General features: G+C 42.9%; 1 protein-coding gene across 3 annotated transcripts in view; it reads right to left on the reverse strand.

The window, feature by feature from the left end:
• iglon5 (IgLON family member 5) overlaps positions 1-17,410 on the reverse strand; it is a 190,932-nt gene that overhangs the window by 31,868 nt on the left and 141,654 nt on the right. For all 3 annotated transcript variants that reach the window (XM_061821352.1, XM_061821351.1, XM_061821350.1), the window contains exons 3-4: positions 14,138-14,370; positions 8,624-8,743 (exon numbers count right to left, since the gene is read on the reverse strand). In XM_061821352.1, coding sequence (XP_061677336.1) covers positions 8,624-8,743; positions 14,138-14,370 — 353 coding nt within the window. The remainder of the gene's footprint in view (positions 1-8,623; positions 8,744-14,137; positions 14,371-17,410) is intronic.

The following is a 17,410-nucleotide window of genomic DNA, read 5'->3' on the forward strand; positions in this document are numbered from 1 at the left end:
TGTGATTGCGTCTGTTTTCTTGCATCTTGCTTCTCTTCCAGCAGAAGAGACGTATCACACACTTTTACGTGCTGCGGAGAAGCAGCCGCTGAGCCGGCATAACGACCATAAACCGCGCCGCCAGGACAATTTTCTCTCCTTTGCAATGCGCAACTGCGGTCGCCGAATGGAGCTCCATAAGCGCCCCCCCAGTGAGTCTAATGGCACTCACGCTGTTGTGCCGAACCTCCAGCAGCTTCTCTAAACGCTGACAACGGGCCCTCGTCCGTTACGCCGCTGCCTCGCAACACAACGTGCTCGGCCGCTTGGCATTTATATATTGAACTCCACGGCCCAGAAATGCAATGTCGCAGGGCTGCTATTTAGCACCGCCCACAAACTCTGGAACATTCAGAAGGTGAAAACATTTTTAGCCATTATCACAACTATCCATCCATCCATCCATCCATCCATCAATTTTTTCAAGCTGCTTATCTTCACAAGTGTCACGTTAATGCTGGAGCCTATCCCAGCCAACATCGGGCGAAAGGCAGACGACACCCTGAACTGGTCGCCAGTCAGTTGCAGGGCACAATAGCTCAGTTGAGTTGTTATTCTATTTAATACAATATTGTTCTTAGTCTTTGCCCACGTTTTCAGCACTGACTGTATCTTACACATATTTAATGCAATTAGAATTAAACACAAAAATGCATTTATTAAATTAATTTTGAATGAATGTACCGAGAGGGCCATTGGATGTTTGTTGTTAACCAAAAAAACCAAACAAGTGGATAAAAACTAAAAGCTAATTGTAGTCATGAAAATTTCCAAACGCAACAGTAAATGAATTACCCACTTTTTGGCGCAACTGCCACTTCCTTATTGACAATAATAATTTTGGCCACTGCAGCGAAAAATTGCATCTTTCCTGTAGTGTTCTGCATTTTGTATTAACTTGGCTAGTGTTTCTGCCAAGTTTCTCTTTGTGTTTGTGGTCCCACTTGTGTGACATATTTAATAAACCTAAGCCTTTTTTCCCTCTTGACACTATTTAATTTTAATGATATTTTTTCCTTTTTAAACTTAAAATCATGTATGAATAGGAATTCAACAAAGCACTATTATGTTGAAAATGTATTTATAAAGGGTAACGCAATACATCGTTTGGTCTTCTCATATTAATTGGAGATATTAATTAGCCGCTGTATCCGAATGAATTACGGTGGTGGGCATCCAGCGAGAGTTTTCATTGGCCAACGGGAGAGAACGTCATCGGTTCTCATCCGCACGCCTTCGAGCTCCCCATTAAACGGGGGTCAGCCTACGGAACGAAACGTTATGCATCATTTATGACAAGGAAATCCCGCTCTTGAATTGTTGCTGTCAATCAGCAAAACACACAGGCGCCCTCCTCGCTACACGCACAAATCCACGCTAAACGCCACTATTATTCCCGTCAGAGATTATCACGCCGCTTCTAATTGAAGATTAAAACCGTGGGATTATTAGCACGGGTAGCGAGCCGGAGACGACGATTCGGGGGGACAGACGGAAGGGAAGGCAAAGCCCGGCTTTTGCTACTGGCTGATGGGCTCGGTGCAGCGCTGCTCACCGGTCGCATTAGTCACGTCAACCTAGCGTCTGTATGTGACATCACTGGCGACAGAAGCGGGAGGAAAGAAGGCTTTAGGGCACACGTGTGGAGAGAAAAAAAAAACGTGGGGGTTGGGGGTGAGGAGAATACATAACGGGCGAAAAAGAGGATGAAAGGATAGAGATGCAATATTACACAGGGAAAAGATGGCCTAAGGCTAAAGTATCCAACTTCTGACACCGTTTGAATTCTGATGAGCTGCGCCCTAAAGGTGGATTCGAACCAAGGTTTGGAATGTTCGGAACACAGAAAGCCTTACAAGTGCTTCTGATTGGGCGCAACACAAATGGCCTTTGGGTAAGTTTCCCGCTTCTAACACATTTGAAGCTATTTTGCTTTTGTCTAAACTTTTCTAAAATGGCTGAACACTATTGCACAACAGGTCCTTCAGACTTGGTATCAGACAGACGGCCTCATGGCTCAGCATGCCACTTCTGACACAGGTTCTCATAGAAATCTTGGCTGAAACACAGACTTGAAATCGGGGTTGTAGTGGATTTGGCGCAACGGTTTTATGGGCCCTTTAATAGACACCACAGGCACCATAGACACCAGGCCACACCATAGATGGCCTTTTCACTAATTATCCAACTTCTGATAAGATTTGTCACTGAATTGTAAAGAGGTAAACAAACCTAGATTTGAACCAGGATCTTTACTACTATAACAGTCCTTCAGAACCAGTGCAACAGACATGGCCTTAGGCCTTAGCGTCCCACTTCTGACACCACAGGAACTCAAAATATGAGTGCTCATGACAATCAGATTGAAATGTGTGTCTATGACATTGAAAAAAAAAAAAAACAAAAACGCCCCGCAGGGCCTGCAGACTGGGAAGCGCAGAGATAAGCATCCCTTTTCTGTCATGATTCGTCACGGAAGTCTGGGTTTTAGTCTAACCTCCAATTTGAAGCAGAGTCTACTCTATATTGATCTGAACAAACCAATCCAACGGGTGCCTCAGCACGGGCAGAACCCAGATTTCCTCGCGGATTAACATGCCACTTCTGACTCCTGCGTGTCACAAAGGAACAGTACCCTTAACCCTGATTTGAACCTGCGGCCATTGGGTCAGAACAAAAAAAAAAAAAAAAATTGTACAGAAAGTCTTTTCAAAATAGAGGCAGAGGAAGGACGGGAAGCCGTCGGAGCTGCAAAGGGGCGACAAGTAATGATGATGATATCTGACTGCAGCCGGCAGGCAAGCACTGGTACAATGCTGTCGAAAAATAGAACTCCATCAAGCACTTAGGAGCTTTGGAAAGGAGCTTGACTCCTGACCACCTGGAGAGGAGGGGGTGGGATTGAAAGCGAGGGGGGAGGTTTTGTGGGGTTCAGCGCTACAGAGTGTTTTTCGCCACTTTAAACCCAAGAAGATCACTCGAGCCTCCGGCACCTCTCGTCTTTTCACATTTCCAGTAACGGCACGGGGAGGGCGGCAGAAGTTTTCATGGTGGCTAATTATGGAATAAAATGTGCATTTTAGTGTAACAACAACAACAACAACAAAATACCAAATGTCACCAGGTCTCACTTTTCAGTCATAAAAGTCTTCCGAACCTTAACCAATACCATGACTCCAACACTACTACTCCTAACTAAAACGTTAACCCTTTCCTTAATCTCTGCCCTAACCCCAACTGACCCCCGACTCGGCCCCCAAATATAGTTCCAAGCTATATTTGAATAAAGTTGAGTCAAGTAAGCTTAACACAATTACCACTGTAGATTTTATTCTGGGCCTTCCAATGAGAAAAATATAGACAAGTATCATCTGTTCTGCCCCCCCCCCCCCCCCCCCCCCGTCATACACAAAGAGCTTCACATCAGAAGTGCTCTTTAATGCCAAACTGTAGCTCAGATGCAAAAAGTAGCCCTTTTCTCGGGAGGACATTGATGGACTTGCCTGCTCATTTTCCTCACGAGAACACTTTGCTACTTTCTGCTCGAGCGCACACATTTTTCAAACAAAGCTTTTTTTTTTTTTTTTTTTAGGGAGATCTCAGCTCGCGGGGGCTGCCAATCTCGCCGACGGGGTAAAGCGAATCTCGCTTTTGCAGAGCGGTCATCGGCTATCAGCGGCACGCACTCGTTCCGTCGCGCGTTTTAACTGATGGCGTGTCAAGTGATAAGTCGAAGGGGGGGGGGGAAAATGAGACCCCCGTAACGCGGGTCGGGGATGCGAAAGATGGGATCTTTGTGTCTGATGACCACCGCCAACGTCAGACCTGCACGACTAGATACACCAGGGGTTCTCAAATGTAGGTCCTCGGACCCTGCTGGGGTCCACAAAACCATTTACAAATAAATTATATTTTATTATCCAAAATTTAAAAATTTCAGAGACTAATGCCAATAAAACAAAATATTTAACTTCCCTTCCCTATCATAGCCATTGTTCTTTTCTAGAACATTATCTTATTTTTCAACTACATCCCAATTTGTCCTCTCACCTGTTTATTTAGTTATGTATTAATAAAACTTGTTCTCCTAATAATAGGATTTATTTTTACTTTTCCCTGCAGGGTCAATACATTCTTGCTCTTCTGCTGCGTATATTTTTGAGTGAATTTCAGAAATAAAAAGTTAACATTTTGAAATTCACCCTTATCTACCATTTCTTGTTTTCTTGATAACCTTTGAATTTTAAAAAAAACATACAGAATAACAGAAAAAAAATTCATTGAAAAATAAGACATTACAGTGAATTCTGGCCTATTCGTAGACTGACATTCAAGACATTCTATCATGGCGGCACGGTGGATCAGCTGGTAAAGCGTTGGCCTCACAGTTCTGAGGACCTGAGTTCGATACCGGCCGCACCTGTGTGGAGTTTGCATGTTCTCCGCGTGCCTGTGTGGGATTCCTCCCACATCCCAAAAATACGCAACACTGATTGGACACTCTAAATTGCCCCTGGGTGTGACTGTGAGTGCGGCTGTTGTCTGTCTCTGTGTGCGCTGCGATTGTCTGGCAACCAGTTGACAACCGGGATAGGCTCCAGCACTCCCAGTGACCCTCGTGAGGATAAGCAGCTAAAGAAAATGGATGGATGGATGGACTTTGAATTGATAGTGTTTTGGGATCAGAGTTTTTGATATATTTTGTGCTTAAGATATGCTAACCTTCATTGGTAACTCTGCAGATAGGCTCTGTCCCTCTGTTCCACAAACAGTAACATGACTTTACACAATTAAACATTTAAAGAAATGAAATCTCTGGAGCAAACCTAAATAGAAAATAGACTATAGTATTTAGAGAAAAACAGGGTACGTCTGTTTAACTGACATTAGTAGGTCCTCCCTTGAGCCAAAAGGTTTAGGAACCCTTGACCTTACACTACAGAACTGGATCCATGAACACTCTGCCTGTTGTTTTTTCAATGAAGCCACTGAATAATAGGAAGTGATGGCTGGTAGTTTCTTGCCGTCTCTGCGGGCTTGTCCACCCTTCTTTCCCCTCCACTGGCCCCTCTGGTCACAGGCAATTGATGCTTGGTTGCAGACACTCGATCGGAATAGCAATGCAGTCGCTATCTCTAGAGAGCTGACGGGTTGCGCGGGGCGGGGAGGAGGCGGCGATGGTCGGAGGGACGCGGCTGTGTGAGAAGGCGTGGGAGACGGCGAGGGGGGGGGGTAGGAAGATTATTGCTGACAGAGGGGAAACGCTGTCGGCCTGCAAGTGAGGACAAATGTTTGCCGCTTGTGATGAATGTGAGCGAGCGTGCGTCAGGGCATTCGTGTGCGTGCTTGAAAGGTTCTACATGTGTGCAAAAGGCTGCAGAGAGTTGGGTGACATATTCATGCTTGCCAACGTACACATTTTGCGTTTCTATATTCACGCAAAAACATGCAGTTTATTCAGCGAAACGAAATAAGAAACACTGCTTTTTAATCTGCTAATTGTGCGGCGGGCCTAATGAGAAGAAGCGCTACAAAATGGATGGATGGAGTGTACTGGAACGACGGGAGGACGATTGACTTGGACCCCCGTAGATCATACGGTGCAACTTGGCATTTTTCGATTGGCCGTTACCTCTTCGACATTGCAAAACTAATTGCTGATGGCGAGATTTCGTCACCTTGGGTCAAAGCTAAGTTACTGAGCACCGCCTGTAGCTGACTTTACACTTGAGCCCACAGAGTACGAGAAAAAGTATTTGATCGACCACTGAGGGGGTGGTTTCCACTGGCTTCAGTGGAGACCTCCACATAATCCCACACCACAAGGCCAGCCAATTCTTTTTGTAGGATTTTAGAGATTTTTTTTCAGTCGATTTAAAACTGGCAGGCATGTTAAAAACATTCTTCTTTGTGATGTCTCAATTTTACAAGATTTTTTGGGGCGCTTCTCCATTCCCTTTAAGAAAATAAAGTAAAGGAAGTTCTCTGACCAAAAAAAGTACCAGGTAAAAAGAAATATCTTAGTAGAAAAACAACAAGGCACGGTGGATCAGCTGGAAAGCGTCGACCTCACAGTTCTGAGGACCCTGGTTCAATCCCAGCCCTCCCTGTGTGGAGTTTGCTTGTTCTCCCCGTGCCTGCGTGGGTTTTCTCCGGGCACTCCGGTTTCTTCCCACATCCCAAAAACATGCAACATTAATTGGACACTCTAAATTGCCCCTAGGTGTGATTGTGAGTGCGGTTGTTTGTCTTGATGTGCCCTGTGGTTGTCTGGCAACCAGTTCAAGGTGTACCCCGCCTCCTACCTGTTGACAACTGGGACAGGCTCCAGCACTCCCCGGGATCCTTGTGAGGATAAGCGGCTAAGAAAATGGATGGATGGATGGATGGACAAAAAACAAGCCTATTTTGCTTTAACTTATGTGATATTTACAGTGGACATGATGGGCAGAGAATCTGTGCGCTAGCAGCAGAGGACAGTGGGTTGCGCATCTTGCCCTAAGAGTCTAATTACATGGAGTTCAGTAGTTGTACACACTGACCTATTTACTGCTGCTTGTCCCACTGATCTACAGTGCGCCGCCGCTCTTGCCGCAATCTCATCCACCGTTAGCGGTGAATTAAAAGCAGGCTTCGCTAGGAACTTTTTTTTTTTTCTTCTTTTCCCTCCGCTTGGAGGCAATTAGCTAATTATCCCACTAGATGAAATGTTGGACAAGTTAAATAAAATAATCCTCGCAAGATTGAAAGAGCTCATTCGCACACAGATTTGCAGATTAGAATGGAGGAGAGGACGGACGGCGTTTGATTTGGAAGTGTAAAATGAGGTAAAAGGGGGAACAAAAGAGAAAACAACGATGATCCAAACGCAGAAAGGGAAGCTGATAAAGAAATAGACAAAGAAGGAGAGAACACAATTCCGACAGCGAAGACGTTTTTGTTTGTGCTATGAAGGACTCGGGAAGGCAACCCGGGTGATGGAAATTGGTTTTGATCCAATGCTTGCTTTTTTCCCCACCTTACTTTTTTCTTATTTGTGTTTTTTGTTTCAGTTTTCATCTGACTTTTTCCAAATATTAAAAACATTGGTCTGTTTGTCTAACACTAGTACTGGACAATATTTTCTATTCTGAAATATCGTTGTTATATAACTATAATATATATAATGTGGTTATTTACCATGTTTAAACCCACGTTCGCAATTATATGTTTTAAAAACTAAAAACTGAGTTTGTTACTTAATGTTTGAGGAGCTATTTATTCATCCAGGCCAAAGGTCAAATGTAACCTGCAAAGGCAGAGTCGAAGCAACTGGACTCTTGTGTGTGTGTTAAATTTGTTGTGTTTGTCTTCTTGATTTTGGATTTCTTTTTTCCAAAATGACTGGCAATTTAACAATAACGCTTAATGAAATGTAATTTCATATCTGATCATGATCTATACCCTGATATGGTATTTGTCAATAAAATAATATGAAATATGAACCAATATTCTTCTATCCTTTCTTTTTGTTTATAAAACACATCTGACATGACATAATGTTATAAAAAATAAATAAAATCAAATAAAACATATTTAAGATGTCTTTTTTTACAGGACTTTTAAAAATTTGTAATAGATTTTTATTGAATGGATTTCTATTTTTCCTAATCACCGGGTATTTTTGGGTCATAATTACAAAATTATGACCCAAAAATACCCAGTCCTACACATTTGAATTTTAATGCATCAACCAATTTCAGCATTGTTTTTACTTGAAAGTGCCAGAAAATATGAATGATATTTACTGTTCCATCCTTCCCCACTCAATTTTAGGGAGCTCTACGCCCCAAAAATGAATATTCAGAATTCATTTTGGTTCACAACGGGTCCCAAAAATACCCAACAATTTCTTTTTCACGATTGTGAACCTATTCCAAAATTTCTCTACATTCATTTTTCTACTTTCTATTGTGCACCATTCTGGTTATTTTACAGTTTTCCTGAAGAAATTTAATTGGATGTAGTTGGAGACATCCCAGAAGTAAAAATGGACTTGAAATAATAATAGCACAGTGCTATATCATATTGCACTAAACCGATAATAGAGAAACCTCATTCCGGCCGAAAGAGGCGGTGTGATGCTAACTCGACGGCGGACACTAATGATGACAGACGGACGAGATAGTACATTCCGTCCCGATCAAATATAATCAGAGGCCACTAATCAGGACACGCGAGCTGACCACCCCGAATGGCGGCGGTGGGTGTTCGTGGATGGGGGCGGGGGGAGTGGCACAATGTTCCAAAAGTAGCGGCTAGCGTCTGTTGGCAGCCCCGCGAATTCCGCTTGACGTGGGCCCCCCGATGAAGACAGATGCCGATGATTACCGGAGGCGCAGCGGGGATAATCACGGGTAACGAGCGGTTATTTGGGACAAAACACCAGGACGCGGGCAAAATACAGCAGTGCGGATTTTGAAGATGGAAGAGATCAGACTAAGCAGCTGGCTTTAAGGACGATGACACAAGATGAAGAGTGGAATGCTGATTGAGACTTGATGCAGGAAATATAAAAAGGCAAGGGAAAAAAAAATGTACGTACATTTTTGGTCCTTCCAGGTGACGGTGGGCTCAGGTCGGCCCACGGCCAGACAGAAGAGGTTGACGTTTTCGCCCTCATTCACCGAGACGTCGGTGGAGATGTTGACGATTCTGGCGGGCACTGAAAAAGAAAAGAATCTTATTTCAAGCAATAATATGTCACCAGCTTCTCCCAACGCAGCAATCTAAATCTGAGTCTGTGCTGCGCGTTTATGAGAGTTCCCTGTTCAGACAATCACTGATACTTTTGTTTTCTGAATACAAAAACTGACCCATAATATTAGTAGTTGGGTTCAAAACCGGGGCGGTATAACCTTGAATGTAATGGGACTCCGTTATATCAGTGCTATGTCCAACCATGACTTCATAAAATTTTAAGTGTGGGCCTATTGCCTTCGTTCTGACCACAATGCTCCAGATTTCATGGACACACTGGTGCTAGATGCTAATAGTTTCTAATGCTTCGGGGGAAAGGTTTGTGTTTCATATTGCACAGTTGAATGTGGGGGGCATGAAAAAAGAACATCCATCAAAGGGTAAAAATTTAAGTTACCAATTTTTTTTTTTTCTGGGTGGGGGGGGGCTTCCATCAAGACCCGCACCCATGTCGATAGTCGGTTTTCGAACATTGCATTGTGTACACTAGGCCACTGATACTGCACTTTAAAAAGAAAATGACAAACTATCAATGAGTTCCACACTAGATATATTTAGGATAAGCTATAGGCCAGGGGTGCCCAGAGTTTTTCACCCCAAGATCTACTTTTCAGGCAGCCAGCCTCTTGCGAACTACCGCCAACGGGGCAGGGGATGATGATGATGCTCCCAAACCATTTTAAGGTTAATGTTATGTTACCTCCTGTATTTAAAATACAGAATTAGTTTTTTTTGTGCACTGTATCGTCTGTGCTTTCATCCTGGATCAGGCTGTGTAAGGTGGAATATTAAAATTACACACCATCTCATCCTGCACTTTCTACTTTTGGTGGCTTCAGACAAGACCTTTCCCACTCGGAAAAGACAAAATCTCGTCCAGGTTAACTACTCTTTTTTCAATTATTCACATACTCCGACAGTTATTGCATCTTAAAACAACAGCATTTCTTTTTTAACTTTCTCCATTATATCGAAAGTAAACATAAGCAGCATGTCTAGCTTGTCTTTGCTCTATGTTGTCCCAGACTGTGTTGCTAACTCAAGCAGCGGTGGTGGACGCTGTCATTATAAAACACACTGATGGGCTGCTTAAGTACTGTAATTATTATTTGTAATTATGAGTGTACGTCTTTAAGAGCGGGGGGGACTGTAAGGTAAACTAGGAAAAAGAGAGTGTGGTGGAGCAGCGGTCGTTGTTAGAGAAAGTTCCGTGTGCTGCCTAAAAGAAACCAGCTACCGCTTCTTTTCATTTATTACAGTACATATGTGAATTGTGCCATTGGATGTAACAACCAGTCTGTTAGTATGTTATACTTTCAATTTGCATTAGATTTTTTTTGCGCGCAATGCAGAATATCTGCAAACAGACAGCATCAGTGGTGCACAATTACCCACGTGCGCAGTTTAGAGGGAACATTGGCTGACGTCTTTTGTTTTTTTTGGGACGCCGTCTCGTGATCGACGCATTGAGCACCCCTGCTATAAACTATATTTTCATGGCTCCTGTTAGGGTGAACCTGTGTGCCGGATTTCACGTAAATCAAACACAATGGTGCCGTCTGCTAATGTTTTGTTATTCGAGGTGTGTTATGTTTCTCCAGTATGTAGAATTGATCAAAAGTGTCAATTTCCTCTTGATCCAGCGCCGATAAACCTGCTCCACCGAGCATGCAGCACTCGGTCTCGTACTTAGGTGATAACAAGACGGCCCTTGAATTTAAACAGGCCGTTATCATTGTTTTCAATGAATCCGGCTCCGCCGCGGCTCTCGTTTCTCTCGCAACTTGTCGGGTAGCCGGCACAATAAACACACACTCCGCTAAACAAACATATCAATTTAAGTTTATATACAGCATGTGTTTTTATGTATAGTGGTCAATGCCAAGTTTTGGACCCCCCCCCCGCAAGACAAGAAAGTTTGCATGCTTGGCTGTGAGTCAGTCAGCATCTCTCTGCCACCTGTCAGCCGCAAACACATCCTGTTCTTGTAGGACTATCATGCTGCTTATTTTATTATTATATTTTTTTTTAAAAAGATGCACATATACAGTATGAATCCTGTCAATTTTAACAGAAAAATCGATTAGGTTTTTAGTAAGGTCATCTTAGCTGAAAGTGAATCAACAAATCTATTACCTTTTATATTTTACAACCTGATTTCAGCGCAGATTGACAGGGATTAGAGCAGCCCTTTTATCTGAATTATGGCTGATTAAAATAAAATGCTTTGTTGAATGTATTTATTTATTTATATATATATTTTTTATCATAGCATGAACGTCAAATGGCCGTAAATATAAAATAGTGTTGTGCAATTTCAGAGTTTGCTGAACAGAATCATTTTCATAAAACAGTATTATTGTATCTTCTGCACCATAAAGCGCAGTCTCTATGACGGTGTCTAGTTCTGTACTTGACACATATACAAGGCGCACGGCATTATCGGACGCATGGTGAAACGTACGAAAACACCAAGATGGACCGACTTGAAAGTGTTCGATCTTCACGTCTCGTGCTATCGTTATCGCCTTCAGTCGAACGGCGACTCGAGAGACTTTCTCCCCGGTCTTCTTTGCTCAATAATCCATTGTTCAAGCACCTCTTCTAACTGCGGCCACCTCGCTTTGTTCCTCTCCATTTCGTCTTCTTAACTCGGCGCCGTTCGTTTTCTTGACTCCTCCACCCCCCTCAGAACCATAGAGTCATTCCCAGTTGCTCTGTTACCATTTACAACCGATACCCCAAATGTTGTTTTGCAGCATACCGGTAGCATACCTACCCCTCCTTTAAATTCTTAATTCTAATTAATTAGCTAATTAATTAATTAATTGGTTGATTAATTAATTAATGTTCAGCCAAGGGTGTTCTGCCTCTTGTGACTGCGAGTCGCACACCGTTCGTAGCTTTTGGATTCCTCCATTGCTTCTGCCACACTTTCTATAAATTAGCAAGTTTGCAAAACTTTCTTCTGCGTTTGGGGGGGGGGGGTCAGGGACACGTATTGTCATGTGACTCTCTGGCGCTGTGTAATTGGTGAAATGGAGTCAAACATCAGTAACACTCATCTAACAAAAAAAAAAAAAAAAGACTGGATAGGACACACATCGAGCGGTATGTCGATTGGTTGAAGCCAGTTGGCCGCCATCTTGGTACTCCCAATATGTGTGGAGGACACGGTTTACAGGTTGGATTATGGCGGTTTTTTTCCACAAAATTTGGCATGTAGAATTCAAACTGGTCGTGTGAGCTTGACATTTTTTCAGTTCTGGTAACATGAAGGATTTTTAAATTCGACTTGGTAAGGCCAAAAAGGCTAAATGCAAAGGAAAGACATATAACACCGTGACTACCAAATAACCTTGCATATAATCTAGGGCCTGATTTCCGTGACATGTTAACTTTTCCCAAAATACGCTGTAAAGCGCCGTCATCATAACATTGTCATAAAAACATTCCATTTTAAGTCAATTAGTAAAATATATTTTTGGAAATAAGGACTCGCAATAAGAAAATACATGCTTAAGGCATTGTTCATGTGTTTTCTCTGCAACATCCTATTTGAGACAGAACATTTGAACCTGTTTCCTCGCATTTTAAAATCAAATTCAATTTGCAGAGTTCTGTATTATGAAATTCATCAAAAATTTCACAGAAAATGTGTTTTGTTGCTTTTCCTCTGATGAAGTTTGAGAAAATATTCACACCACTTTTTCATGAAAAACTGTCGGCCTATAAAGGTAAAGCAGAGAGTGAACAACAACAACCGTAAACAAAATTTTGTTCAAGTGAATTAAACTCATCAGAAAATAATTAAAAAAACCTTCACAAACAAACTTTAACAGTGTCAAAGTAAATCGTTCCAATTTACCTGTGGAATGTTTTCTCAGAGCCACGAAACTGGCGATTAACGCACAGGTCGGCATGGTTGTTTTGGGAGTATCAAGATGGTGGATGGTGACTTCAGTTTTGGTGGCCAATGAGCCATCCAGTCTTTTTTTTGTTTTTTGTTTTAGATCAGTGATCACTACCGGTTCTGTTGAATTGGTGAAACCGAGCCCTGTGCGTCAGTGTCAGAAGAAAAAGTTTGTTTGACAAACGGAAACCAATCAAATGCACACAAGCAGACTGTAACTCAATGTAATAGAGTAAAAGTAGTGTGCATTTAACAAAAATTACACTTCTTTACTTTATTCAGAAAGTAAATAAATGTAGCTCGTTAGCACCCAGCTTCGCTGAACAAGATGGGTATTTAATAAGATGAAGGAGGATAAGAAATTAGCATTTTTTTTTTTTTTACAGAATCCAGCACACGTTCCTTCCAAACTTGTAGTGACAAGAATGACAAAAATTTCCTGAGCCGCTCATCCTCACAAGGGTGGCGGGAGTGCTGGAGCCTATCCCAGGGATTTTCGGGTAGGAAGCGGGGTACAGTTTGGGGGTCACAAATGCATAAAAAATAGCAGCTTCAAAACCACTGCGCTGCGAGACACGCTTCCTGTTACAGTAGCTCATTTTCTCCGATTTTTGATCACAAATCAGTGATTTTGGTGAAGCCAACTCATGTTCCCCTGGTGATTACTAAAAAACGTTTTCATGTCAGTTTAAATGAAGAGCATCTACTTTCTTTTGGTACATTCATTGCTTGGCATTTTGGCAATATCGGGAACTCTGCTTTGAAAATGTCTGGCGGAGAATCAGTTGATTGGGTGGGTGTGTGGGCATGTGGCCTCGATTACAGCTCTAGTTATGAAATATCGTTAATTTACCTTGTAAATGATATACAGTAGATGCTTGGAGGAGCTGCGCTCAAATGTCAGCTCGGTTTGTTTTCCCACCGCTAATCAGCAATCACTTGGCCTTCTGCGACAGACTTTCGAGCGATTTGCTGAGCAGATGCAGTCGAGCCTCGGCGCGCCTGTCAACTCGCTTCTAATCTATCCGACTTCCTCAATCAAGACAAACAAGTCGACAGATTCCGCGGCGTGGAAGTGAGAAAAACGTCCACTTTGTCACCCGCCACCTGCGCTATTACATATAACATTTGCGTTCGCGCGAGCCGTAATGAAGGCCTGACTCATTCCTGTGACTTAACTCGCGTGCTAAAATGTCACGAGGGCTTGTTAGCCGTTGATCTCGTATTTGGGTGTGCTTTGAGAGGAAAAGCCACATGGAGTCAGACATAAAATCACATAATTGCTTCGATGGTGTCAAGCGCCAATCGCGGGCCAAAAATACAGAGTGCGTAATTAAGTCATTTAGCAGATTTGCTAGTTACGAGCACAACGAAGGAGGACCTTGCAGAATAAGGTAGACACGATCCACTGGTGGTGGTCCCCGCACCCTCCGCCCAAACTCTGACCTTGCACGATGAGGTAGACGTGGGCGATCCGAGGCTTGTTGTTTGCCTGGAACGTGCACGTGTAGGGACCCTCGTCGCTCACTTGCACCTTGTCGATGTGGACCGAGAAGTCGCTGTTGCTGCTGTTGACCAGGGTGACGCGTTTGTCCAGCGACCACTTGTCGGTGCCCGTGAAAAGGATGTTGGAGCGGTTCAGCCAGGCCTTGTGCGTCACCTCCTCGTCGATGCGACACCTGCGAGGACAGCAAACCTTTACGCGGAGCGCTACGAGTAGTATTCCGAAATGTCAGGGATTCTAGCTATGTGCTTCTTGTTCATATATAGTAGAGCCCTGTTTACTTTGAATTATACTTAACTTATCAGTAACCATTTTGTCTTGGAACCTTCCGGGATCTTTTATTCGTGATTTTTAGATGCAGATCTAAAAGGTAGAATTTTAAAGCAAAGTAGAGCAGCGTTTGCTTTGAAATATTTCCAAACAAAGATGGCTGTCTTGCATGCGGTTAAATCAGTACTTTGCACATTTCTTGGTGACATTTTATCAGTATCAAATTTCATCTTAAAACTTTCTGGTATTCCCGGGTGTGATTGTTGTTTACAGATCTAAAAGTTTGAAGTTTTATTTCAATTAGAGAATAAAATTTGTTTAGAATCATACCTGAACTAAGATGGATGATGTAACACCTGAGGTCAAATTAGAACTTTTTAAACTTTGTAGGCATCTCTTTTTCTTCACATAATTTTGGTGTCTAAAAGGTTGCAGTTTGTAATAGAGAGTAGTGTTTATTTTGAATTACTGTAATTACCGACCTACAGAGCGCACCTGGTTGTAAGCCTCACCCAGTACATTTGTAAAGGAAATACCATTTGTCACATACATAAGCTGCAGCTGTGTAGAGCTGCAAGTGCCCACATTGAAACATGAGATATTTACAAAAAAAAAAAAAACGTACAGAGAGTTTAACACTAGCGCCGCCGTCCTCATGTTAGCGCCACGCTAACGCGAGCTGGGGCCGGTTAAAAAAAACAAAAAACGTACTGGTAAAAATCACTGAGACACGGGAGTAACACGCTAGCGCAGCGCTACCAGGGCCGGACCGCTAAAAGTCACTTCCTCGGCACATATATTCCACCGGTCTCACTCTTCCCTTTTCCGCTAGAGTGCCACCTAGTGGCCGTTAGAAAAAAACGCACAAATTAGCACCATAACCGCATAAACCGCAGGGTTGAAAGCGTGTGCAAAAAGTCGCAGCTTAGAGGCTGGAAATTACGGTATGCCTGGAACAAGATAGCTCCCCGTTTGTTTAAAATTATACCCAATTGAAGAGACATCATTATTGTAAAAAAAAAAAATGACATTTTCATCTTTGAACTTTCAGGGATTCTCATCACGTGATCATCGTTAAGTACTGTATTTTAAAATAGAGCCCCGTTTGTTTTTATAAAGAAAATAAAAATAAAATCGGAAACAAAGATAAGCCGAAAAATCCGTACTCCGGACATTTCCAGTCTTCACGTGTCAATTTTCATCTTATTCCAAAACTGTCAGAGATCTAGAAAGATGATGTTCAAAGGAAGGTTAACGGTGGTTATGAAAAATATCGGACCCAAGATGTCATACACGGTCTACTGCATTCTCATCAGCATTTTACCGGTAGCGTTTTCTAATTTGTTCCAAAGTTTCACTATTTGTTGCTGCTACATGTGACATTGTTAGACATTGTTGTCAAGTGTCTTGAATGTGACAGTTTTTTGTTTTTTTTGTTCCCTCCCTGGATGTTTTTCCATCACCTCGCCCTGTCAGCCGTGCCAGCCTCTTGGCGTGTGTAGTTTCCTGCGTGCCCTTGCCTGCCTTCTTCCCACCTGTGTCTCCTCTTTGTTTGTTCAATCTGTCAAGCTTTTCTCTCTCCTGCGTCTGTACATCTCGTTTAATAAACACAAGGATTCACTACGCTTCTGTCGGCCTTGAGCTGTTCTACGCTTTTTTTGCGTCGGCGTGCGCTCGCTCGCTCGGGCCGACAATGACGACATATCGGCTACATTCCCCTGGAGTGTTTGCACAACACCCGACGCGAAAAATCTCCCCAAGTGTTGCAGTTAATTAAAAAAAGAGAGAGTCCATGAATAGCACATGATTCACGTTCTACCAGAGCTTTGTGCCGCCTCTGCTCATCTATTCACATGAGTCCCTTTCTATCCATCCCATCCAACACTGATGAGTAACATTCTATCTATTGAAATGATTCACCCGCTGGGCTGATTCTAAACAAGGCTTCCGAGTGGATCTTTACAATTGCTCATGGGCAATTTTAACGTGGTGCCTTGACTTACTACATTAGTTCATTCCGTGACCACGATCGCAAACATCTCAGACAGTCTTTCCCCATTGAAATGAGTGGAAATGCACTCCGTCGGCTCTTCAGGCTCAAAACGTTTTTGTCACGTGATTTCAAGAAGAAAAATAGGACGCTATAGATTTATTTTTTTTAAATAAAACTGTACATTAATCGTTTTCTTTTCCTTTTGGCTTGTCCCATTAGGGGTCTCCACAGCGTGTCATCTTTTTCCATCTAAGCCTCTTGTCTTCCCCCGCAAAATCCATCAACCTTCTCTTTGGTCTTCCTCTCGCTCTTTTGCGTGGCAGCTCCATCCTCAGCACCCTTCTACCAATATAGTCACTCTCTCGTCTCCGAACATGTCCAAACCATCTAAGTCCTCTCTCTCGAACCTTGTCTCCAAAACATCCAATTTTGGCTGTCCCTCTAATCAGCTCATTTCTAATCCAACCTGCTCACTCTGAGCGAGAACCTCAACATCTTCATTTCTGCTACCTCAAGTTCTTTTTGCCGTTGTCTCTTCAGTGGCACCGTCTCTAATCTGTACATCATGGCCGGCTTCACCACTGTTTTATAAACTTTGCCCTTCATCCTGGCAGAGACTCTTCTATCACATAGAACACCAGACACCTCCCGCCAAGCTATTCCAACCTGCTTGGACCAGTTTCTTCAATTCCTTACCACACTCACCATTGCTCTGTATTGTTGACCCCAAGTGTTTGAAGTCGTCCACCCTCGCTATCTCTTCTCCCTAGAGCTCCACCCTCCCTCCTCCGCCCCTCACATTCATGCACATATATTTTGTTTTACTTTGGCTAATCTTCATTCGTCTCCTTTCCAGTGCGTACCTCCATCTTTCTAACTGTTCCTCCGCCTGTTACCTGCTTTCACTGGATATCACAATATCATCTGCGAACAATATGGTCCAATGGGATTC

This window comes from Syngnathoides biaculeatus, chromosome 5 (assembly GCF_019802595.1).
Source record: "Syngnathoides biaculeatus isolate LvHL_M chromosome 5, ASM1980259v1, whole genome shotgun sequence".
Taxonomy (NCBI): Eukaryota; Metazoa; Chordata; class Actinopteri; order Syngnathiformes; family Syngnathidae; genus Syngnathoides; species Syngnathoides biaculeatus.